General features: G+C 53.4%; 1 protein-coding gene and 1 long non-coding RNA gene across 3 annotated transcripts in view; one reads left to right on the forward strand and one right to left on the reverse strand.

The window, feature by feature from the left end:
• LOC140420883 (uncharacterized) overlaps nt 1-24,021 on the forward strand; it is a 46,099-nt gene extending 22,078 nt beyond the window's left edge. Inside the window, exons 2-3 of the long non-coding RNA XR_011946631.1 lie at nt 22,555-22,657; nt 23,869-24,021. This is a non-coding gene — a long non-coding RNA (uncharacterized lncRNA). The remainder of the gene's footprint in view (nt 1-22,554; nt 22,658-23,868) is intronic.
• On the reverse strand, nt 2,972-22,612 carry LOC140420882 (thymosin beta-like). 2 transcript variants are annotated; one of them, XR_011946630.1, is made up of 3 exons: nt 22,463-22,578; nt 17,147-17,277; nt 2,972-3,430 (listed from the first exon to the last, which is right to left on the reverse strand). XR_011946630.1 is itself a non-coding variant. In XM_072504991.1 (3 exons), exons 1-3 carry the CDS (start codon nt 22,532-22,534, stop codon nt 3,387-3,389), a joined length of 252 nt encoding a protein of 83 aa, XP_072361092.1. In that variant the 5' UTR covers nt 22,535-22,612; the 3' UTR covers nt 2,972-3,386. The 2 variants fall into 2 exon arrangements, 1 of the variants encoding a protein (XP_072361092.1); XM_072504991.1 differs by having other exon boundaries at nt 22,458-22,612.
• Nucleotides 24,022-24,242: the final 221 nt, after the last annotated feature.

Raw genomic sequence — 24,242 nt, forward strand, 5'->3', positions numbered from 1 at the left:
TGCAGTCCGTGTTACCCCAGGGTGAATAACACGACATGATACCAGAGGTGGCTACTGCTTCCAAGTAATTTAACTTCGAAAATTGGCTGATGACCAGCAACTGCCTTCTAGTGGCAGGTAACAGATCCAGGCACCTTCACAGCTTCCCATCTCCGGGAAACTTGGCGCCAACTGAACTGGCTGGTCTTCAAGCAGAAATTCAGTCTATACATTGAGGCCTCGGGCCTCGAAAGTGCGTCCGATGCCCGAAAAATCACACTGCTACTGTCGACTGCGGGGGACCAGGCCATACAAATCTTCAATTCGCTCACTTTTGACGTAGGTGAGGACAAGACCAAGTTCCAGACCGTCTTAGCCAAATTTGACAGTCGCTGTGAGGTCGAAACGAACAAAAGCTTCGAGCGTTATATCTTCCAGCAGTGCCTTCAGGGTAAGAATGAGCCTTTCCAGTCTTTTCTCACTCATCTTCGCATTCTAGCGCAATCCTGCAACTACGGTGACACTGCTGACTCCCTCATCAGGGATCAGATTGTGTTTGGCATCCACTCCGACGCCCTGCGGGAGCAGCTCGTAAAAATAAAAATATGATCCTGCCAGTAGCCATTGTGATGTGCAAATTCCACGAACAGGCGAAAAGTCGCTATTCCTGTCTTAAGTCGGCAGTGCAGGACCAACTTGCCTCCCACGAGGCTGAGAGTGTACAGGCCATCGCCCGAATGCGGCGCCTGAGCAGCAATGAAGGCGGCCATTTTGCACGCTTTTCCAGGGGTCCCAGGCATGCACGCCACAGTCAGGAGAACGAAGCAGCCGAAGACTACACTGTGCAGGTGCGAGCGGCGGCTGACCGCACTGCACATGTGCGACAATGCACCGAGCGTCAAGCCGTCGACGTGATGAGGTGCCCCAACTGCGGCACCGCCCATTTAAAGCGGCAAAGCCCTGCAAGAGGCAGGCGATGTCTCAACTGCAAGAAGCCTGGCCATTATGCAGCTTATGACATCTACCACGGCTATATTCACGGCTGGGAGTCACTGGAGAGGGAGTGCGCGTGTCGATGGGCACCATCAAGCCCTTCCATGCCTGATGGGCTCTGCACGGGCCTTATTGGTCCCTTTAGCTTGTTGTGATAAGTCTCATTTGTCATTTGCTTTTTCTTGTTTAAGGCAGTTTCCCTTTAAGGGATTGTCCCTTTAACTTGTCCCTCAGTTTATTTGATTTAGATACCTTTGTTATTTGTGTTGACTTAAAATAGTTGGAATATTACCAGCCGCGCAAGGAATCCTCGCAGTGTCTGCAGCTGGTCAGCGAGGAATACGAGCTTGGAGCATCATGTCAATGAAATGGTAATCCATCTGTTGGAGGTGCAAATCGGCAATTCTGAGATCATCCACAGGCTGGAGACCAATTTCTGGAATAGTGCTGGTGGCGAAAGAATGACTCCAGCCGTTTCCCGCCTTCATTTCATCCCATTGTCTTCAGCACCTCTCTCAGTGCACAGTGAAGGCTGCTGACCTTCCGTGCAATCACGCGCAAGGAATCGCCCTCCTGTGTCCTTAACCCACCCGTTGTCAACAGCAATCGGGAGGCTCCTTCTGAATTGGATTTCTCCCCCGCAGTGGGAGGGGGGCTGCCTAAACTGGGAATATTCTGTCCAATAGCTTAGTAAAATAAGCAAGTTGCATTTCTATAGCATTCCATGAGCTCTGGACATTGCAAAATGCTTTATGGTCAATTCCTTATTGAACTACTGGTGTAATGGTGGCACAGTGGTTAGGAATGTTGCTTCACACGCCAGGATCCCAGGTTCGATTCCCAGCTTGGGTCACTATCTGTGCGGAGTCTGCACGTTCTCCTTGTATCTGCGTGTGTGTCCTTCAGGTGCTCCGGTTTCCTTCCACTAATCCCGATAGACGTGCTGTTAGCTAATTTGGACATTCTGAATTCTCCCTGTGTACCCGAACAGGCGACGGAATGTGGCAACTAGTAGCTTTGCACAGTAACTTCATTGCAGTGTTAATGTAAGCCTACGTGTGACAATATAGATTGTTATAATGTAGGAAACAAGGCAGCCACTTTGCACATAGCGAGCCCCCACACCCAGACAGTGAGACAGTGACCAGATAACGTTTTAGTGATACAAAATCAGAACATGTGGGGAATTCTGATCTTCCATCAGAACTCACAATCTCCTCAGAATCTTTCGGCAATGTTTTCCAATATTGGCCAGGACACTGCGGAACTCCCCTGTCCTTTGAAATGTACCATGGCCGGAATTCTCCGACTCTGTGCCAAGCGGGAGAATCCCTGCGGGGAGGCGCGAATCCCACTCCGCCACCCCTTTTTTGGACGGGGCGGGCTCCCCCCCCCGGCGATTCTCCAGGTTCCAGGGGGGGCCCCCACGGTGGCCTGGCCTGCGATCGGAGCCCACCAATCTGCGGCGAGCTTGTTCCATGAGGGCACTTCTGTCCTCCATTCCGGGCCCTTGTAAGGCTCCGCTATATTGCCCGGAGGCTGGCACGGAGAGGTTAACCGACGCGCATGTGCGGACATACGCCGGCCGGTCCGCGCATGTGCGAATACGCGGCGGACCTTCAGCGTCGGCTGGGGCGGCGCCAACGGCTCCGGCAGCAACCTAGCCCCCAAGAAAGTGGAGAATTCCTCACCTTGGGGGGCTGTTGACGCCGGAGTGGTTGCCGGTTTTCCCACCGGTTTTCACACCGGTTTGCCGGTGTGGGGACATAGCCCCATTTTCTGAGAATCCCGCCCCTTTCATATCAACACAAGACTCAAGGCATGGCCGCTGTTTAATCTTTCACCTGGGAAAATGGCACCCCTGACAGTGCAGCACTCCCTCAGTAGTGCACTGGATGCTACACTCACCCATTCAGTGGGCAGAATTGAATGCAATTGTTAATGTGACTCTACCCTGGCATGGGCACGCAAACTGGTAACAAGAAAAGATACAGGGCCATTTTATTTCAAATGTATATTTTATTTCATTTTTATATTAAAATTTTTCAGTGAGTTTTTTTTTGAATAGGACAAAAACAATTGCCAAATGCATCATCATTACATGGTATAAACCCAGCCATGGTTCATCGCTCAATTATTCAGCAACCCCCCACCCTCACCCCCATACCACTAGACCTCCCCGCTCCACCTTCCTCCCATTACTACGCACGAAGCTGTGTCTGAAGCAAACAGAAGAAATAAAATCACCAAATAGAAGCAAGAGGGTGCCTTGAATATTGAGGGGGGGTCAGTGGGGCAATGCCCCTCCCCTCAAAGCGCAATGTTGTGATTATTGATGTGTCAGGCTTATATAAAAGAGAATGGTCGGCATTGTGGAAGGTACTGGGGCAATGATGCCTTGTCCGCTGCCTGTCTCAGGAGGCTTTTTCTCCCACGTCCTTCTTTTCTTGCTCGATTGCTGCAATGACAACAGAAAGGAAAGTTAGAAACAAGTTGCTCAACGCCTTAAAGTTTAACATCCGCAACTGCTGGGAAAGGAGCAATGTCCCACTCTCGTCTCCAAGGGATGACAACGGAATGCGAGCGTCGGCTGTCACACACCTTTTATAACCTGCATGGTGTTCAGGGGTAAATAAAAACAGGAAATACAGGGAAAGAAAATGTGCCAGGTCTGTGAGAAACTGTGCAGAGAGAGAAACAGAGCTCACGGACCCGATTCTTTGGCCTTGTTGCGCTCTCGCTCGAGCAAAAAGCCGGGAGAGGCCGAAAATGAGATCTGCACCAGGTGCCAAACAGTCTGCAATGTAACTGACCCGCTCCCGTTGGCGCAAATGGGATCCCGCCGTAGCGTGTTGAAAAAACAATTATCTCAACTTGAGCGCTATTTCCGCACAATTTACAGGAGCCACCCCTTATCCAACAGTCCCCCTGTCATTCAGCCGCCTCCCCAGCAAGTGGTCATGCTGGCGCCGATTAGTACTCCTTTTTACAAATGCCAACCTGGCGGAAGGGCTTCTGTGGGGTGGGGAGGTGAGTAGCCATCTTTGCTCACAGATTTGCCATCCCATTGCTCGGTTGGGGGTGGGGGGCCCTCCTCAGGGGTGGGCCGCCATGGGAGTGTGGAGTGGGGGAGGTACTAGAGGGGGGCAACCGGGGGGGGGGGGGCAACCACGCGCGGCACCACCATGGCAACCCCTGGACCATGTGTGTCCGTTCCGGACGCAATCATTTTCCCTGCCTGTCTGTCATATCGGCCACCCATAACCCCCAATGATTGCTGAGGCCTATGGCCGTGTGGCTGAAGGCTATTGCTAATAGGGAATTGGCAATTACGGTTAAGTGAGCACTTCACACAACCCAAGGGGATTCTCGTGGATGGGTGGGCCATGTGGCATGTGGGAGTCATTGTCAAGCCTCCCAATCAGACAGTGATGCCTGGACACATGCAGCAGCCAACATCCGAACACCCAGGGGATGGGACACAACTCCTGGGTCACGTCCTTGGCCGGAGGGTAGTTGGGTGCCACGGGGAGGGGTCCAGATGACGTTATGAGTGAGTGTCCGGGGTACAGGGTCTGGGGTCCAGTGAGGGGAGCCCGCTGCTGCCGAGACTATGTGGGCAAGCTGTTCCGGGTGGGGGTCAGGAGGGGTTCAATGGAGCAATGGAGGGACCCGGAGTGGGAGCCACCACCATTTGTCAATCTAACACCCTCTCCTTACAGATATTGAACACTATGGCAGGGATTTTCAACCCAGCAGAACTTGCCCTAGTAGTGCTGCTGCCAGGCTGGGCGGCCAGACGCCGGGGACGATGGAAGCAGCAGCGTCTGGCTTCCTCCGCCAGTCTGAGCCCTCCCCAGACGGTTGTGGGAGAGCTTATCCTGAGGAGACACAGGGAGGCCATCATTAGTTCACAATGGTGGGTGGGGGGCTGGGGTGTGAAGGGAGGGTTGGGGGCTGCATGGAGAATTGCAGGGGGGGGGGTGGATGCTGGCATGGGGGAGGAAAGGTCTCGTGGAGGGGGAGGGGGGTGACATTGGTGTCTAGATACTTGTGCTGCCTGAAGTAGGTCGTGGACCTTTTTTGGACACTGGAGGCCAGTCCTCCTGGTCACACTCCCAGAGCTTACAGCCACCGCCACCTCATCCCAGGCAGCACTGGCTTACCCTCCAGGACCCTTGGGGGAACAGGACACCTCCTGGCCTCCACCGCGTCTAGGAGTCTCCCCAGGTCCGCATCGCCGAATCTTGTGGCCGGTCTTCGCGACGCCATTGTTGTGAGCTGACTGGGCAAGTGCAGATTAAGTGCTGCTCGACCTTGTTAGCCGGGGGGCGGGGGGGGGGGGGGGGGGGCGCTGACGAGCGCGTTGCCGGTAAATTGGCAGGCGAGCCTTCATTTGCGGCGAGAGGCCCATGAGGCCTCGTTAAGTGGACCAATTAACTTTGAGTAACATTGCCGGCTCGCTGGGCCGAGCGCCGGGAAGCTCACAGCAGTTCCCACTCGCTACAACACTTAGAAACTGTCATGATATGCACTCATGCACATAATGAGATACAGACAGGCAGTGACAGACATCCAGTACAGCCAATCAACACACAGGACAGAACACAACCAATCACCAGGCAGAACACTAGAGGGTGGTTTCCCACTATAAAACACACGAGGCATCAGCACTCTGCCTCTTTCCACTGGTTACAACTGTAGTGACAGTCAGGGTGTATAGATCAGTTAGCGCCTTCTACACATGGCTCAGAGCTAGTCTGGTCTAGTTAGTTATAGTTAGCACACTTAGACTAATAGAGTGTCAACCCACAGCAAGCTGTGTGCAAGTGCCTTCCAGCGGCATGGAGATGATCCAGGCCCCTCCACAGCTACGGATCTCCGGCAATCTCAGCGCCAACAGGCGGGTCTACAAGCAGAGGTTCCTTCTTTACATTGAGGCCTCACACCTCGATGACTACGTCTACGGTCTACCAACCTTCACAGTGGAGACTGACCACAGACCATTGGTCCATATTATTCATAAGGACTTGAATAACATGACGCCCAGGCTTCAGCGCATTCTCCTTCGACTGCGAAGGTACGATTTTGAGTTAGTATACACACCAGGCAAGGAGCTGATAATTGCGGATGCCCTGTCCCGCTCCATCACCTCGCCCTGTGAACAGGTTGACTTCATCCACCAGATTGAGACACCGGTGCAGCTGTGTGCCAGCAACCTCCCGGCCTCAGATGAAAGAGTGGTCAGCATTCGTGAAGAGACTACCAAGGACCCTCTTCTGCAGCGTGTAATGCACCACCTCGCAAATGGCTGGCAAAAAGGGCAATGCCTTCAGTTTTTTAATGTGAAGGGTGACCTGACAGTCGAGGGGATCCTCCTCAAGCTAGATCGTATTGTTATTCCTCACAGTCTGCAGAGCTTAGTGCTCAAACAAATCCACGAGGGACACCTAGGTGTCGAAAAGTGTAGGCGCAGGGCCCGGCAGGCTGTCTATTGGCCTGGAATCAGCCAGGACATATCCAACATGGTCTTCAATTGCGTGACCTGCCAGCGTTTCCAGCCTGCTCAAACAAAAGAAACACTCCAGCAACATGAGATCGTGACTGGTCCGTGGTCCAAGGTGGGAATCGACCTTTTTCACGCCAATGGGCGTGACTATGTGCTCATCATAGATTACTTCTCAAATTACCCGGAAGTTGTGAAGCTGTCAGACCTCACATCAAGGACAGTCATCAAAGGCCTGCAAGGAGACATTTGCCAGGCATGGTATTCCACTCACTGTCATGAGTGACAATAGTCCCTGCTTCCACAGCCAAGAGTGGTCCAATTTCACCAAGTCGTACCAATTCAAACACAATACCTCAAGCCCACACTACCCGCAGTCCAACAGGAAGGTTGAGAAAGGGGTCCATATAGTGAAGCAACTGCTCTGCAAGGCTGCGGACTCTGCTTCTGACTTCAACCTTGCGCTGTTGGTGTACAGGGCAACCCCTTTGTCCACCGGTATGTCTCCGGCTCAACTCCTCATGATTAGAGTCCTGCGGACGACTGTTCCGGCCATGCACTTACCAGACCTGGATCACCTCCCATTGCTGCAAAAGGTGCAGCAACTCAGGAACCGGCAAAAGCTGACGTACGATGCTCATGCTACCGATTTGCCTGTGCTATCTCCGGAAGATTCTGTTCGGATCAAGCTACCTGATGGAGGCTGATCAGTTCCAGCTGTTGTTGTTCGACAGGCTGCTCCCAGATTGTTTGTGGTTCGTATGGCTGAGGCTCCATTGTCAGGTGCAACAGGAGGGCACTGCGCAAATTTGCCTGCCCACCACCAAATCCTACTTTTCCAAATGTTGTTATGCCTCCTCCGGACACCTCGCAGGACGAGGCCACCAATCTGGCAGCAATCCCGCCTGTCAACACGCTGTCGTTCCCCACATCCATCTCTCAGGCGGTCGACAAGGATCCGACGCAAGCCCCAAAGATTGGACTTATAGACATTTATCTTATAAATTTTGTTCTGTATCTGCACCTCTCATGTATATATTCATCCACTCGCCATTTAATGTAAATAGTTATACATGTACAGACAGTCGCATATGCTCCAGCAACCGACAAATTTTTTTAGAAAAGGGGAAATGTCATGCTATGCACTCATGCACATAATGAGATATAGCGAGGCAGTGACAGACACTCAGTACAGCCAATCAACACACAGGACAGAACACAACCAATCACCAGGCAGAACACTAGAGGGTGGTTTCCCACTATAAAACACACGAGGCATCAGCACTCTGCCTCTTTCCACTGGTGACAACTGTAGTGACAGTCAGGGTGCATATATCAGTGAGCACCTTCTACACGTGGCTCAGAGCTAGTCAGGTCTAGTTAGTTATAGTTAGCACACTTCGATTAGTAGAGTGTCAACCCACAGCGAACAGTGTGCACTGCTCAGCAAGTTCACTAAAGCGCATTGAACTAACATCAATGTTTGGAGTCTACTTTCAAGTACAACTGCATCCAGTTGCAGTCCGTGTTACCCCAGGGTGAATAACACGACAGAAACATTTCCGGAGTATTGCGCCCAACATTTTGCATCTGTATGAACATCCTTCAGAGCTGTTCCGAAGTTCCCAGCTCCGATGGAAGAGTCATATTGGACTCAAAACTTTGGACTAATTTCTCTCCCCAAAGAAGCTGCTGGACAGGCTGAGGTTTCCAGCTGTAATTTTACGATTCCAGCATCCAATGTATTTTGCTTCCATGGCATTCAGAGGAACTAATTAAAATTCATAACCCCAGGTCAAACCGAGTCTGATGGAAGGTGGCTGGCCCGGCCCCTTCTGCCCTGTTGGAACTGGAAGTTCTGCACCATAGCCGACAAGACTGATACATCTTTGCTTACCTGTCCACCACCTGCACCCGCCGTCCACTGCCTACACCCGTCCACTACCTGCAGCCACCGGCCACCTGCACCCGCCTTCCACTACCTGCAGCCGTCCACCACCTGCAGCCGTCCAGCACCTGCTCCCACCAGCAACCATCTGCACCCGCCGTCCACCACCTGCAGCCGTCCACCACCTGCAGCCACCGCACACATGCACTCGCCGACCACCACCTGCACCCGCAATCCACCACCTGCACCCGTCCATCACCTGCACCCACCGCCCACCTGCACCCACCGTCCACCACTTGCATCCGCCATCCACCTGCACCCACTGTCCACCACCTGCACCTGCCATCCACCTGCACCCGCCGTCTACCAACTGCACCCGCCGTCTGTCTGCTCCCAGTGTCCATCTGCTCCCACCGTCCATCTGCTCCCAGTGTCCATCTACTCCCACCATCCATCTGCATCCACCATCCCTCTGCTCCCACCGTCCACCTGCTCCCCTTGTCCGCCTGCTTCCACCATCCATCTGCTCCGAGTGTCCATCTGCTCCCGCCGTCCATCTGCTCCAAGTGTCCATCTACTCCCAGTGTCCATCTGCTCCCACTGTCCATCTGCTCCCGCCGTCAATCTGCTCCCAGTCCAACTGCTCGCACTGTCCATCTGCTCCCACCGTCCATCTGCTCCCAATGTCCATCTGCTCCCAGTGTCCATCTGCTCCCAGTGTCCATCTGCTCCCACTGTCCATCTGCTCCCAGTGTCCATCTGCTCCCACCGTCCATCTGCTCCCACCGTCCATCTGCTCCCAGTGTCCATCTGCTCCCACTGTCCCTCTGCTCCCAGTGTCCATCTGCTCCCACCGTCCATCAGCTCCCGCCGTCCATCTGCTCTCCCCATCCATCTGTTCCACCATCCATCTGCTCGCACCGTCCATCTGCTCCCCGTGTCCATCTGCTCCCACTGTCCATCTGTTCCCATTGTCCATCTGCTCCCACTGTCCATCTGCTCCCAGTGTCCATCTGCTCCCAGTGTCCATCTGCTCCCAGTGTCCATCTGCTCCCAGTGTCCATCTGCTCCCTTTGTCCATCTGCTCCCGCTGTCCATCTGCTCCCACCGTCCATCTGCTCGCACCATCCATCTGCTCGCACCATCCATCTGCTCCCCGTGTCCATCTGCTCCCACTGTCCTTCTGCTCCCACTGTCCATCTGTTCCCACTGTCCATCTGCTCCCACTGTCCATCTGCTCCCACTGTCCATCTGTTCGCAGTGTCCATCTGCTCCCTTTGGCCATCTGCTACCGCCTTCCATCTGCTCGCGCCATCCATCAGCTCCCCCGCCGTCTATCTGCTCCCACCGTCCATCTGCTCCCGCCGTCCATCTGCTCGTACCGTCCATCTGCTCCCCGTTTCCATCTGCTCCCACTGTCCATCTGCTCCCACTGTCCATCTGCTCCCAGTGTCCATCTGCTCAAACCGTCCATCTGCTCAAACCGTCCATCTGCTCCCAGTGTCAATCTGCTCCCAGTGTCCATCTGCTCCCAGTGTCCATGTGCTCCCGCTGTCCATCTGCTCCTGCTGTCCATCTGTTCCCAGTGTCCATCTGCTCCCACCGTCCATCTGCTCCCAGTGTCCACCTGCTCCCAACGTCCATCTGCTCCCAGTGTCCATCTGCTCCCAGTGTCCATCTGCTCCCACCGTCCATCTGCTACCAGTGTTCATCTGCTCCCAGTGTCCATCTGCTCCCAGTGTCCATCTGCTCCCAGTGTCCATCTGCTCCCACCGTCCATCTGCTCCCACCGTCCATCTGCTCCCACCACCCATCTGCTCTCAGTGTCCATCTGCTCTCAGTGTCCATCAGCTCCCACCGTCCATCTGCTCCCAGTGTCCATCTGCTCCCATTGTCCATCTGCTCAAACCCTCCATCTGCTCCCCCCGTCCATCTGCTCCCAGTGTCCATCTGCTCCCAGTGTCCATCTGCTCCCACCGTCTATCTGTTCCCAGTGTCCATCTGCTCCCAGTGTCCATCTGCTCCCACCGTCCATCTGCTCCCACCGTCAATCTGCTCCCGCCGTCCACCTGCTCCCGCCGTCCACCTGCTCCCGCCGTCCACCTGCTCCCACTGTCCATCTGCTCCCAGTGTCCATCTGCTCCCAGTGTCCATCTGCTCCCGCCGTCCATCTGCTCCCGCCGTCCATCTGCTCCCGCCGTCCATCTGCTCCCACCGTCCATCTGCTCCCACCGTCCATCTGCTCCCAGTGTCCATCTGCTCCCAGTGTCCATCTGCTCCCAGTGTCCATCTGCTCCCAGTGTCCATCTGTTCTGTGTCCATCTGCTCCCACTGTCCAACTGCTCCCAGTGTCCATCTGCTCCCAGTGTCCATCTGCTCCCAGTGTCCATCTGTTCTGTGTCCATCTGCTCCCAGTGTCCATCTGCTCCCAGTGTCCATCTGCTCCCAGTGTCCATCTGCTCCCAGTGTCCATCTGCTCCCGCCGTCCATCTGCTCCCAATGTCCATCTGCTCCCAATGTCCATCTGCTCCCACCACCCATCTGCTCTCAGTGTCCATCTGCTCTCAGTGTCCATCTGCTCCCACTGTCCATCTGCTCCCACTGTCCATCTGCTCCCAGTGTCCATCTGCTCAAACCGTCCATCTGCTCAAACCGTCCATCTGCTCCCAGTGTCAATCTGCTCCCAGTGTCCATCTGCTCCCAGTGTCCATCTGCTCCCGCTGTCCATCTGCTCCTGCTGTCCATCTGTTCCCAGTGTCCATCTGCTCCCACCGTCCATCTGCTCCCAGTGTCCACCTGCTCCCACCGTCCATCTGCTCCCAGTGTCCATCTGCTCCCAGTGTCCATCTGCTCCCACCGTCCATCTGCTACCAGTGTTCATCTGCTCCCAGTGTCCATCTGCTCCCAGTGTCCATCTGCTCCCAGTGTCCATCTGCTCCCACCGTCCATCTGCTCCCACCGTCCATCTGCTCCCACCACCCATCTGCTCTCAGTGTCCATCTGCTCTCAGTGTCCATCAGCTCCCACCGTCCATCTGCTCCCAGTGTCCATCTGCTCCCATTGTCCATCTGCTCAAACCCTCCATCTGCTCCCCCCGTCCATCTGCTCCCAGTGTCCATCTGCTCCCAGTGTCCATCTGCTCCCACCGTCTATCTGTTCCCAGTGTCCATCTGCTCCCAGTGTCCATCTGCTCCCACCGTCCATCTGCTCCCACCGTCAATCTGCTCCCGCCGTCCACCTGTTCCCGCCGTCCACCTGCTCCCGCCGTCCACCTGCTCCCACTGTCCATCTGCTCCCAGTGTCCATCTGCTCCCGCCGTCCATCTGCTCCCGCCGTCCATCTGCTCCCGCCGTCCATCTGCTCCCACCGTCCATCTGCTCCCACCGTCCATCTGCTCCCAGTGTCCATCTGCTCCCAGTGTCCATCTGCTCCCACCGTCCATCTGCTACCAGTGTCCATCTGCTCCCAGTGTCCATCTGCTCCCACCGTCCATCTGCTCCCAGTGTCCATCTGCTCCCAGTGTCCATCTGCTCCCAGTGTCCATCTGCTCCCAGTGTCCATCTGTTCTGTGTCCATCTGCTCCCACTGACCAACTGCTCCCAGTGTCCATCTGCTCCCAGTGTCCACCTGCTCCCAGTGTCCATCTGTTCTGTGTCCATCTGCTCCCAGTGTCCATCTGCTCCCAGTGTCCATCTGCTCCCAGTGTCCATCTGCTTCCAGTGTCCATCTGCTCCCGCCGTCCATCTGCTCCCAATGTCCATCTGCTCCCAATGTCCATCTGCTCCCACCACCCATCTGCTCTCAGTGTCCATCTGCTCTCAGTGTCCATCTGCTCCCACCGTCCATCTGCTCCCAGTGTCCATCTGCTCCCATTGTCCATCTGCTCAAACCCTCCATCTGCTCCCCCCGTCCATCTGCTCCCAGTGTCCATCTGCTCCCAGTGTCCATCTGCTCCCAGTGTCCATCTGCTCCCACCGTCTATCTGTTCCCAGTGTCCATCTGCTCCCACCGTCCATCTGCTCCCACCATCCATCTGCTCCCACCGTCCATTTGCTCCCACCGTCAATCTGCTCCTGCCGTCCACCTGATCCCGCCGTCCACCTGCTCCCGCCGTCCATCTGCTCCCGCCGTCCATCTGCTCCCTCCGTCCATCTGCTCCGAATTGTCCATCTGCTCCCACCGTCCATCTGCTCCCACCGTCCATCTGCTCCCACCGTCCATCTGCTCCCGCCGTCCATCTGCTCCCGCCGTCCATCTGCTCCCAGTGTCCATCTGCTCCCAGTGTCCATCTGCTCCCGCTGTCCATCTGCTCCCACTGTCCATCTGCTCCCAGTGTCCATCTGCTCCCAGTGTCCATCTGCTCCCAGTGTCCATCTGCTCCCGCCGTCCATCTGCTCCTGCCGTCCATCTGCTCCCACCGTCCATCTGCTCCCAGTGTCCACCTGCTCCCACCGTCCATCTGCTCCCACCGTCCATCTGCTCCCGCCGTCCATCTGCTCACAGTGTCCATCTGCTCCCACCATCCATCTGCTCCCGCCGTCCATCTGCTCCCGCCATCCATCTGCTCCCGCCGTCCATCTGCTCCCGCCGTCCATCTGCTCCCGCCGTCCATCTGCTCCCAGTGTGCAACTGCTCCCACTGTCAATCTGCTCCCAGTGTCCATCTGCACCCACTCTCCATCTGCTCCCACTGTCCATCTGCTCCCACCGTCCATCTGCTCCGAATTGTCCATCTGCTCCCTGCGTCCATCTGCTCCCAGTGTCCATCTGCTCCCGCCGTCCATCTGCTCCCACCGTCCATCTGCTCCCACTGTCCACCTGCTCCCAGTGTCCATCTGCTCCCAGTGTCCATTTGCTCCCAGTGTCCATCTCCTCCCGCTGTCCATTTGCTCCCAGTGTCCATCTGCTCCCAGTATCCATCTGCTCCCACCGTCCATCTGCTCCCAGTGGCCATCTGCTCCCAGTGTCCATCTGCTCCCGCCGTCCATCTGCTCCCGCTGTCCATCTGCTCCCGCCGTCCATCTGCTCCCAGTGTCCATCTGCTCCCAGTGTCCATCTCCTCCCGCTGTCCATTTGCTCCCACTGTCCATCTGCTCCCAGTGTCCATCTGCTCCCACCGTCCATCTGCTCCCAGTGTCCAACTGCTCCCAGTGTCCATCTGCTCCCGCCGTCCATCTGCTCCCGCCGTCCATCTGCTCCCGCCGTCCATCTGCTCCCGCCGTCCATCTGCTCCCTCCGTCCATCTGCTCCCTCCGTCCATCTGCTCCCACCGTCCATCTGCTCCACCGTCCATCTGCTCCCACCGTCCATCTGCTCCCACCGTCCATCTGCTCCCAGTGTCCACCTGCTCCCAGTGTCCATCTGCTCCCAGTGTCCATTTGCTCCCAGTGTCCATCTCCTCCCGCTGTCCATCTGCTCCCAGTGTCCATCACCTCCCAGTGTCCAACTGCTCCCACCGTCCATCTTAGAATTTACAGGGCAGAAAGAGGCCATTCGGCCCATTGATTCCCGCCGTCCATCTGCTCCCGCCGTCCATCTGCTCCCACCGTCCATCTGCTCCCAGTGTCCATCTGCTCCCAATGTCCATCTGCTCCCGCCATCCATCTGCTCCCGCCGTCCATCTGATCCCACTGTCCAACTGCTCCCATGTCCATCTGCTCCCAGTGTCCATCTGCTCCCGCTGTCCATCTGCTCCCAGTGTCCATCTGCTCCCACCGTCCATCTGCTCCCACCGTCCATCTGCTCCCACCGTCCATCTGCTCCCACCGTCCATCTGCTCCCACTGTCCACCTGCTCCCAGTGTCCATCTGCTCCCAGTGTCCATCTCCTCCCACCGTCCATCTCCTCCCACCGTCCATCTGCTCCCACCGTCCATCTGCTCCCACCGTCCATCTGCTCCCACCGTCCATCTGCTCCCACCGTCCATCTGCTCCCAGTGTCCATCTGCTCCCAATGTCCATCTGCTCCCAATGTCCATCTGCTCCCGCCGTCCATCTGCTTCCGCCGTCCATCTGCTCCCGCCATCCATCTGCTCCCGCCATCCATCTGCCTCCCGCCGTCCATCTGCTCCCGCCGTCCATCTGCTCCCGCCGTCCATCTGCTCCCACTGTCCAACTGCTCCCACCGTCCATCTGCTCCCAGTGTCCATCTGCTCCCAATGTCCATCTGCTCCCGCCGTCCATCTGCTTCCGCCGTCCATCTGCTCCCGCCATCCATCTGCCTCCCGCCGTCCATCTGCTCCCGCCGTCCATCTGCTCCCGCCGTCCATCTGCTCCCACTGTCCAACTGCTCCCACCGTCCATCTGCTCCCAGTGTCCATCTGCTCCCACCGTCCATCTGCTCCCAGTGTCCACCTGCTCCCACTGTCCATCTGCTCCCAGTGTCATCTGCTCCCAGTGTCCATCTGCTCCCACCATCCATCTGCTCCCCCACTTCAGCCATCCAAATGCTCCACGATTCCATAGCCCAGGCAGTCACCCCGGTAGTTCCTGACATGTTAGTTCGGTCGTGTTTCAGACCGGTGTGAACTCATGCTGGCAGGAAGGGCCTTCTGACATGGGGTTGAATGGTTTTGGTTGGGTGCCAATTTGAATCCCACCTATGAGATGCCGAATGGCTTCTGGTGGGAATGATGGGCCGCTATCTGGCTATGATGTTCAGGACTGCAAGTTCCAGTTCCCTTTGTCATTTCCCGCAATCAGGAAACCAATTTTTCCCCTTGCACCTTTTTCTCAATTGATTAACAAAGTTCAAGCTAAGTTACAAAAATAGCAAACTAAAGGCTATCTGAATACACGTAGCAATTGAAACAAAACATACGGGGCAGGATTCTCCATCTTGCCAGACCCGTTTTCTGGTGGTGCGCCCCCGCCGGCAGTGGGATCCTCCTCTGTCTTTGCAGCCTGATAATGGGGTTTCCTATTATGGCCACATCCATGCCGTCATGAAATCCGTGGTAGAACTCGGCAATGATAAAGGTGAGAAGTGACTTGCAGGCGTGGTGTACAGGCCACCTAACAATACCCACATGGTTGGACTGGATATAAAGGATTAAATAATAGGAGCTTGTTCAAAGGTGCAGTGATAATCATATAGGCTGGAAAAATCAGATGGGCAAAGGTAGCGTAGATGAGGGGTTCATAGAATGCTTTCTGGGTAGTTTTACAACAGCACGTTCTGGAGTCAACCAGCCAGCACGCAATACCAGAACTGGAATTGTGCACCCAAAGTAGGATTAATTAATCATTTCATCGTGAAAGTTTCCCCAATAATATGATTGAATTTTACTTTCAGATTGAGGGAGGAAAAAGTGGGTCTAAGACAGGTATTTTAAAGTTAAGTTTGGGCAATTATGAGGTCATGGAAACAGAACTAGGTAAAGTGAATTGGCATATGTGATCAAGCGATAGGTGGATAGAAACACAGTGGCAGGCATTTAAGGGGACATTTTGGAATACACAGAATAGGTGGATTGCAATGAGTAATAAAAATTCCAAGAGGAAGGCAAAGCATACATGGTTAAGAGAAAAAGTTAAATATAGTATCAAACTTAAAGAAAAAGCAAATAATTGTGCAAAGTTGAGCTGCAGGTCAGACGTTTACACAGAATATTTTAAAAAGAGCAAAATGAATGAGGGAAAAATTAGAGAACACAAGAAAGCTAACCAGAAATATAATGACAGACCGTAACAGTTTGTATAGATACTTTAAAAAGAAAAATTAAAAAAGTGAGCATTGGTCCTATAAAATTCTGCAGAATTAATAATGGAAAATAAGGAGATGGCGGTTGAATTGAACAGGCATTTTGCATCTTCTCTGTAGAGGATAGAAGCAACATCCCAGAAATAGCTATTAATCAGGAAATGGACGGGAGGGAGGTACTCAGAAAAATTACAATCACCGGGGAAGTGGTGCTGAACAAAGTGTTGGAGCTAGTGGGCTGACAAATCCCTGGGTCCTGATGGCTTTTATCCTAGGGTCTTAAAAGATGTGGCTAATGCAATAGTTGATGTATTGGATTCAACTTTCCAAAATTCCCTAGGTTGGGGAACGGTTTATTAGAATGGGAAATAGTGAGTGGAACGCCTTTATTCAAAAAGAGAGGGAGACAGAAAGCAGGAGACTGCAAATCAGTTAGCTTAACATCTGTATAGGGAACATGTTAAAAGCTATTATTAAAGCTGTTCTAGCAGGACACTTGGAAAAATTTAAGATGAAAGTCCCTTCAAAGCCAACAATATCAAGTAACCTGCCGCAGAAAGCAAAGTACGCTATTCTCAAAGATAAATTTCAACACAGCAACTAGAGGTGGGAGTGCGCTATCCATAGAATCCCTACAGTGCAATAGGAGGCCATTTGGCCCATTGAGTCTGCACCGACCCTCCATGAGAGAACCCAACCTAGGCCCACTCCCCAATCCTATCCCTGTAAACTTGCGCATTGATCATGGGAAATCCACCTAACCTGAACATATTTAGACACTAAAGGGGCATTTTATCATGGCCAATCCACCTAGCCTGTACACCTTTGGACTGTGTGAAGAAACCGCAGCACCCGGAGGAAACCCATACAGACATACATACCCATGGACACAGTCACCCAAGACCGGAATTGAACTCAGGTCCCTGGCGCTGTGAGGCAGCAGTGTTAACCACCGTGCCTCCCTATCCTACATATACCCACATCTCCATACACACAGCATCCGCACCAGACACGTATACGGCAGGATAGATTCCTGTGTGAAATATGGAAGTGCAACAAGGAAGTGTGAATTGTACTTACTCTCCTTTGTTGGCAATGTGTTCTTCTCAGTTACTTGAATCCTCTTTAGGCTGTTCCTTTGGAATTTTGTGACCTCAGACATGTCATTTCTCTGACCATCTTCTGGTTTGTCCGGCATGTCTTGCAATTTGCTGAAAAGAAAATAATTTCCTGTTTTTTTCCGTTGCGAGAACATTCCCAAGGGGAAAGACTGAGGGGGATGGGAAAATGCCTGAACCAGGCAGCAGCGTGGAATCGCCACACAAGAGTGAGACAAGGGCAAACCCCCAAAAGATGACAGGAATGCAAAACGGTCAACTTTCTCCATTATTTTCAGATCAAATGGGTCAAAACAAAACAACAATGGAGCGACTTGCTCAGTATTAAGAATCAACCGTTTTGTCTGATGGCGCTAATGGCATTGCTGGATGATCGGTTACATAGCAACAGGACCACATGATCACAGACCATGTGAAACCCAGTTTATAAACGCTATCAAGAACGGGTCGAGGATTTTTGCTGGTGGTTTTTTCATTTTTACATGGGATAACATAGAACATACAGTGCAGAAGAAGGCCATTCGGCCCTTCGTGTGTGCACCAAGCCAAATAAGCCCTCCCTTCCATCCTATCCCCCGAGCCCAGTAACTCTTCCTAACCTTTTTGGACACTAAGGGCAATTTAGTGTGTCCAATCCACCTCACCTGCACGTCTTTGGACTGTGGGGGGAAACCACAGGAGCACCCGGAGGAAACCCACGCAGACACGGGGAGGACGTGCCAACTCCGCACAGTGACCCAGCAGGCAATCGAACATGGGACCCTGCCGCTGTGAAGCCACAGTGCTAACCACTATGCTACCGTGCTGCCCACTATGTTGGCATTTCTAGCTTGGCCAGTATTTATTGCCCATTCCTTATTATCCTGGAGAAAGCAACGTCATTTTGAACCACTAGAGTGTTTCCAGTGTATGCTACACACAGCACTGTTACTGGGAGATGCTTGCCGCGTGGTAATGCCACTTGGCTAGTAATCTGGATGTCCAGGCTAATGCTCTGGGGGCCTAGGCAGACTATCAATTCATTTCATTAACCCTTTTAGCTTTTCCCATGGCACATGGGGTCATTGCTTGATCACTTTCATGTCAAACATCCTGTTCTATTGTCTTATTGTTCTATTGACAGCTGGATTTAGAACAAAGAAAGGTACAGCACAGGAACAGGCCCTTCGGCCCTCCAAGCCCGTGCCGACCATGCTGCCCGACTAAACTACAATCTTCTACACTTCCTGGGTCCGTATCCCTCTATTCCCATCCTATTCATGTATTTGTCAAGATGCCCCTTCAATGTCACTATTGTCCCTGCTTCCACCACCTCCTCCGGCAGCGAGTTCCAGGCACCCACTACCCTCTGTGTAAAAAACGTGCCTCGTACATCTACTCTAAACCTTGCCCCTCGCACCTTAAACCTATGCCCCTGTGGTATTATCAGGTATTGCGGTACCTAAGAGGCTGATGACCATTGGTTAAACCTAGGAGTTTACCATTGGCTGTTGATACGTAGCTCCGCCCTGACAGGCGGAGTATAAGAACCGGTGCCGTCCCAGCAGCCTTCACTTTCTGTACCGAAGCTGCTGGGGAACAGTTCTAGTAGATTAAAGCCTTCAGTTATGGAATCACTTCGTCTTGAGTGTAATTGATCGTGCATCAATTTTATCGACTAGACTTAAGCTGGAAGGATGGATCTCCGAATCAAACCGGAGTGTCTACAACTCAGCCCCCACGCGGAGAACTCGGCTGCAATATTTAAGCACTGGCTGACGTGCTTTAAAGGCTACTTCGAGACGGCCGGAGGAGAACAGAAACTGCATCTCCTGCACTCAAGGGTCAGCCCTGGGATCTACACCCTTATCGAGGAGGCGGAGGACTATGATGCTGCGATCGAACTGTTATACAGGACATTATATCCGCCCTGTAAATCAGGTCTATGCACGTCACCTGCTTGCAACTAGACGGCAAGACCCCGGGGAATTGTTGGAGGAGTTCTACCGGGCGCTACTGGTGCTGGGCAGAAACTGTGGCTGCCCGCAAGTTTCGGGGAGCGAGCACACGGAACTTTTAATCAGGGATGCCTTCGTAGCAGGTATGGGCTCCTCAGAGATCCGCCAAAGACTCTTAGAAAAGGACACCCTGGGACCTAGAGAGGCACGGGCCCTGGCAGGGTCCATGGACGTAGCCTCCAAAAACGCGCAGTCCTATGCGCCCGACCGTGCGGCAGTCCCCTGGGCTGCATGGCACCCTGCAGCGACAGCCCCACAGACCTTCCCCCTGACCCCGCAGGCCTGCGCTGTGAGACGGCCCGCTAACTCCGTCGGGCCCCACTGTTTCTTCTGCGGGCAGGCGAAGCATCCCCGCCAGTGGTGCCCGGGCCGCACCACCACCTGCAAAGAGTGCGGCAAGAAGGGCCATTTTGTGGGGGTCTGCCAGGCCCGCGCTGTGGCCGCGGTCTCCAGCGACTCCGGACCGCCGCCGCAACCCCCCCTTCATGCCCCAACCGGCCAGCACTCACCGCCACCCCCCTATCGTAGGGCCACATGCGACCCACGGGCGCGGCCAACTTGTCCCCCGGACACCACGCTGGACGGATGGGCGCCGCCATTTTGTCCATCCCCGCCACCATCGTGTCCATCCCCGACCACCATGTGCGACCCATGGGATACGCCACCTTGGATGGGGCCCCAGGACCCCAGCACGGCCGACTACACGCTGCCAGATCAAAACCCTCCACCGACCGCAACACGTATTTCCTGAACGTGATTGACGAGTACTCCCGGTTCCCATTCGCCATCCCCTGCCCAGACATGACCGCAACCACCGTCATCAAGGCCCTCCAGGGTATCTTTACCTGTTTGGTTTCCTCGCATACATACACAGTGATAGGGGGTCCTCCTTTATGAGCGACGAACTGTGTCAATTCCTGCTCAACAGGGGCATCGCCTCGAGCAGGTCGACCAGTTACAACCCCCGGGGAAATGGGCATGTCGAGAGGGAGAACGGAATGGTCTGGAAGACTGTTCTACTGGCCCTACAATCCAGGGACCTCCCAGTCTCCCACTGGCAAGAAGTCCTCCCGGTTGCCCTCCACGCCATCTGGTCGCTGCTCTGTACAACCACCAATCAGAGACCTCATGAACGTCTCCTTGTTTTCCCCAGGAAGTCCTCCTCTGGGACCTCGCTCCCAACCTGGCTAGCGACACGTGGACCCATCCTGCTTCGGAAGCACGTGCGGGCGCACAAGTCGGACCTGTTGGCACCCCAAGTCGGCAAGTGCCGGCTAGCCAGCATGCTCGTGGTTACGCAGAATTCACCGGACTAAAGGGGAGGGAATCCTACCCCGACGATGATCCTCGCACCAGTGGGACCCACTCTGGTTTTGCCACTGGTGGGAGCACTTGGCTTTCAAACAGGAGGTTGGTGGCCTCCAGCTTCTGTCTCTCTCTCTCACCCTTCAAATCGGTCTCTTTGACCAAGTCATTAGTCAACTGCCCTAATATCTTTCTTTGGCCCAGTATTAAATTTCATCTTGTTATATATACACGGATGAGCGTTTTACTCCATTAAAAATGTAATCAAAATACCTGCTGGTATTGATGATGTAAAATAAACTAGCTGCGCTCTGAAACTCAGGAAGGTCCTACTTCAATGTGTGTGTATATGTGTGTGTACATGTGCATAGGTTTGTGCATATCTCTGTACGTATGTGTATATGTGTGTGTATGTGTATATATGTGTGTATGTGTGTCTATATGTATGTGCGTGTGTGTATGCGTTCAAGTGTCCTGCCTCATGCCATTATTTATGGCACAGGCCAGTAAAAGTTGCACTCTGTATCATTGGGCGTGTGGCTCGTGAAGTTGACCAGGAGACAATTGAGCACAAAACCCAAACATGGTGACATGGGGAATGTTTTGGATGGGGAGGGGAAGGGGAGAGGAGAGGGAGGAGAGAAGAAGGAATGAGAGAAGAGGGATGGGCACTGAGGGAGCAGAGGGGTGGAGCAGGTAGGAGTGGCACAGAGGGAGGAGCAGGAGAGGGAGGAGAAGGCAGCAGAAGAGAAGCGAGGGAGGACATAAGAGCTTGTGTCGAAACACAAATGATCAACTTCTTCCATCTCCTTAAGGACTCTAGGCTTTCTAGTCAAGTGTGGGTACAGTCACTGACTGAAGGACTGAAACCAGTCAGTTCACTTAACCCTTCATTTTTCTAATGCTATCTTACTAAGACTCAATAACTGAGAATTATTGGCTAGTGAGTGAGTTTGTACTCAGAAATCAGTTCCAGAAAACAAGGGATCTCCTCTCCACAGAGTGTGAGGCACTGAAGCTGTGAAGTTATCCGTTGGTTTGAAGAGAATTTATTTGCTCAAAACACTGGCTGCTTCTTTTAAAGTCTGGAACGGTTCATATTTTGGATTAATATGAAATGAAAATCGCTTAGTGTCACAAGTAGGCTTCAAAATGAAGTTACTGTGAAAAGCCACTAGTCGCCACATTCCGGTGCCTGTTCGGGGAGGCTGGTATGAAAATCGAACCGTGTTGCCAGCCTGCCTTGGCCTGCTTTAAAAGCCAGCGATTTAGCCCAGTTTGCTAAACCAGCCAAACTATTTAATGAAGAGAAGAAATGAGGGCTCCTGTGACACACCCACTTTCAAGATGCTATAATTTGCTTCAACAGCAACAAGCTTCCCTTCGAAAAGAGACGAATATTAGTTCAACTGCTGTGCAACATATCCTGATCTCCTTGAAAGTAAAAAACCAACACTGTCTTAATAATTCTCTCCTTTTTAGTTCGAAAGGTAGAAAATAAACTGAGCTGGAATCTCTGGGAGAGTCTAGACAAATTCACAATACTTCGATCTTAATGTTTGAAACATTGCTTTCGACGAACAGTTTTATAAAAAAGCTGCAACACTGACAAAAAACATTATTTTGAATATTCTTTTGCAAGAGCTTGCAAGTAAACATTGGAACAATCTTCCAATTTGTTTTTAATACCATCAGATTAGATCACAGATTGAATGGCAAATGTCCCCAGGGTTTCAAAGACATGGAAAACATTTCTTGCATTTGGTAAACAAATTTGTTTTTACAGGCGGGGGGGGGGGGGGGGGGGGGGGCTTCTCTCTGCAATGCAAAACCAGAAAATAATTTTTTTTGAAATCTATTCAAATTTATAGCAATATGTATCTGCAATATAACCTTGCAGCATCACAGCTAAGATTGTTCTATAATTAACATTGAATTGCTATTAAAGTTGATGTCCTGTCCTGTCCTTACCTTACCTGCGCTGCTACCCAGATGTATAAATGTTGCTCCTTCTCTGTCCCTCTCTCTCTGACTCTGCCCCTCCCCATTTACTCCCTTTTATTTCCAGGCTCTGCAGCTCAACCGAACCTGAAATGGGAGGGACTCCGCTCAGAAAGCCTCGCTCCAATTGGATGGCAGGGCTGCCAATCATCGCCCCCTGCTCCCTGCAGGTTAGGATGCGCCAGAGGCTGCTCCTGCTGAGTTTGGGACTCCTTGAGGATGTGCAAGTTATACATGATGGGAGGTCCCAGCAGAGGGGCTTCTATTTCAAAACAAAAAGCTGGCTGAGCTAGTTTTCAGACCAAATCTAATGCAATAGCTAATAAAAGAAATCTGGAAAAAAAAAATCATGCCCGCTATTCGCTTTTTGCCGCTTGGAGATCCCAGTGTCGATACTTTGTGGAGCGTGCCATCTGCTGGATGCAACCCGAACTGCTCCGTCGCCTGCGGGTTTCCCGCTCTGGCGGAGAATGGAGCAGCGACCCACAAACGGGGGATCGACGCCAGGCGCCAATCCCCCCCCGTTCCCGATGCTTCGGGTTCCCCGCCGGTGGCGGCAGCGAACTCTTGAGGTGTCCCCCTGCGGATTGGGTTGCCCTGGTTGAGACCCCTATTACTGCTATACAATCATTTACACCCACCCATTAACTGCAACTGGGGCAGCACGGTAGCACTGTGGTTAGCACTGTTGCTTCACAGTTCCAGGGTCCCAGTTCGATTCCCGGCTTGGGTCACTGTCTGTGTGGAGTCTGCACGCTCTCCCTGTGCCTGCGTGGGTTTCTTCCGGGTGCTCCGATTAGCTGACACTGCCAGCTAATCCACACCTGGGGATCACAAGATGTCTCCAAGCCCTGCCCGTCCACTGTGTCCCTGATCTCATCCGTCCCACCCCCGGCCAGGAAATCTGGCCAGTTCCCTGTCACAACCTGTGTGTTGAATCTAGACTCCACATAACACAGCAGCTGAGGTCCCAGCAAATACATCCATCACTCGCTTACCCCCATATGTAGGACCTGCCCATACACCAGGCTCTTAGCATGGAGAGGAATGGCACCATAGTATGAAGGTCTCCATCATACAACCAGTTTCCACACCACTGGCGGAAGGGCACAAGGCCCACCCTGTGAGGAAACCCATAGATCCGATCGCTGACACTGGTTGTGCAGCCACTGTTATCTCTGTTGGCAGGGACGGGTGGTGAGGCTAGAGGCTCCCAACATCACTGGTGCTGGGCTGGAGGAGTGGAGGGGGGGGGGGGGGGGGATTGGGAACAAGTGAGGGTGGAGCAGCAGTATAATTCAGGGTGACCATGTAACTTGGTGGCATTGGATGGTCAGGGAAATCCTCATCTTGCTGACATTCTCTGTCTTTCCCCCCACAGAAACCTGGATCTCAGACTACAACCAGCAATGCTCTACCGACCACGGCGGCAAGAGTACCATGGCCAGCCCAGAGAGGACCCTGCCCCAGAGGAGCCAGGGCCAGTTGGTGAGACTCAAGTGCCAGCCTCCCAGCAGGCCAAGGAGGAGGTGCGAAGGAGGCTCCATATCAGGGCATGCATATACTGTCGGCGCCTGTCATTCGAGGAGCTGCTGGACCAAGTATTCCACCGCCAACTCCTACTTACCACGCAATCCGTGTGCTACCTGTGCCATCTGTTGGTGCACCTGCACCGCGGGGATATGGAGAAGGACACTCATTTCCAGTGACCGTCAAGGTGATGGTCACCCTGTACATTTATGCCTCTGGATCATT

The sequence above is a fragment of the Scyliorhinus torazame genome, chromosome 5 (genome assembly GCF_047496885.1).
Source record: "Scyliorhinus torazame isolate Kashiwa2021f chromosome 5, sScyTor2.1, whole genome shotgun sequence".
Taxonomy (NCBI): Eukaryota; Metazoa; Chordata; class Chondrichthyes; order Carcharhiniformes; family Scyliorhinidae; genus Scyliorhinus; species Scyliorhinus torazame.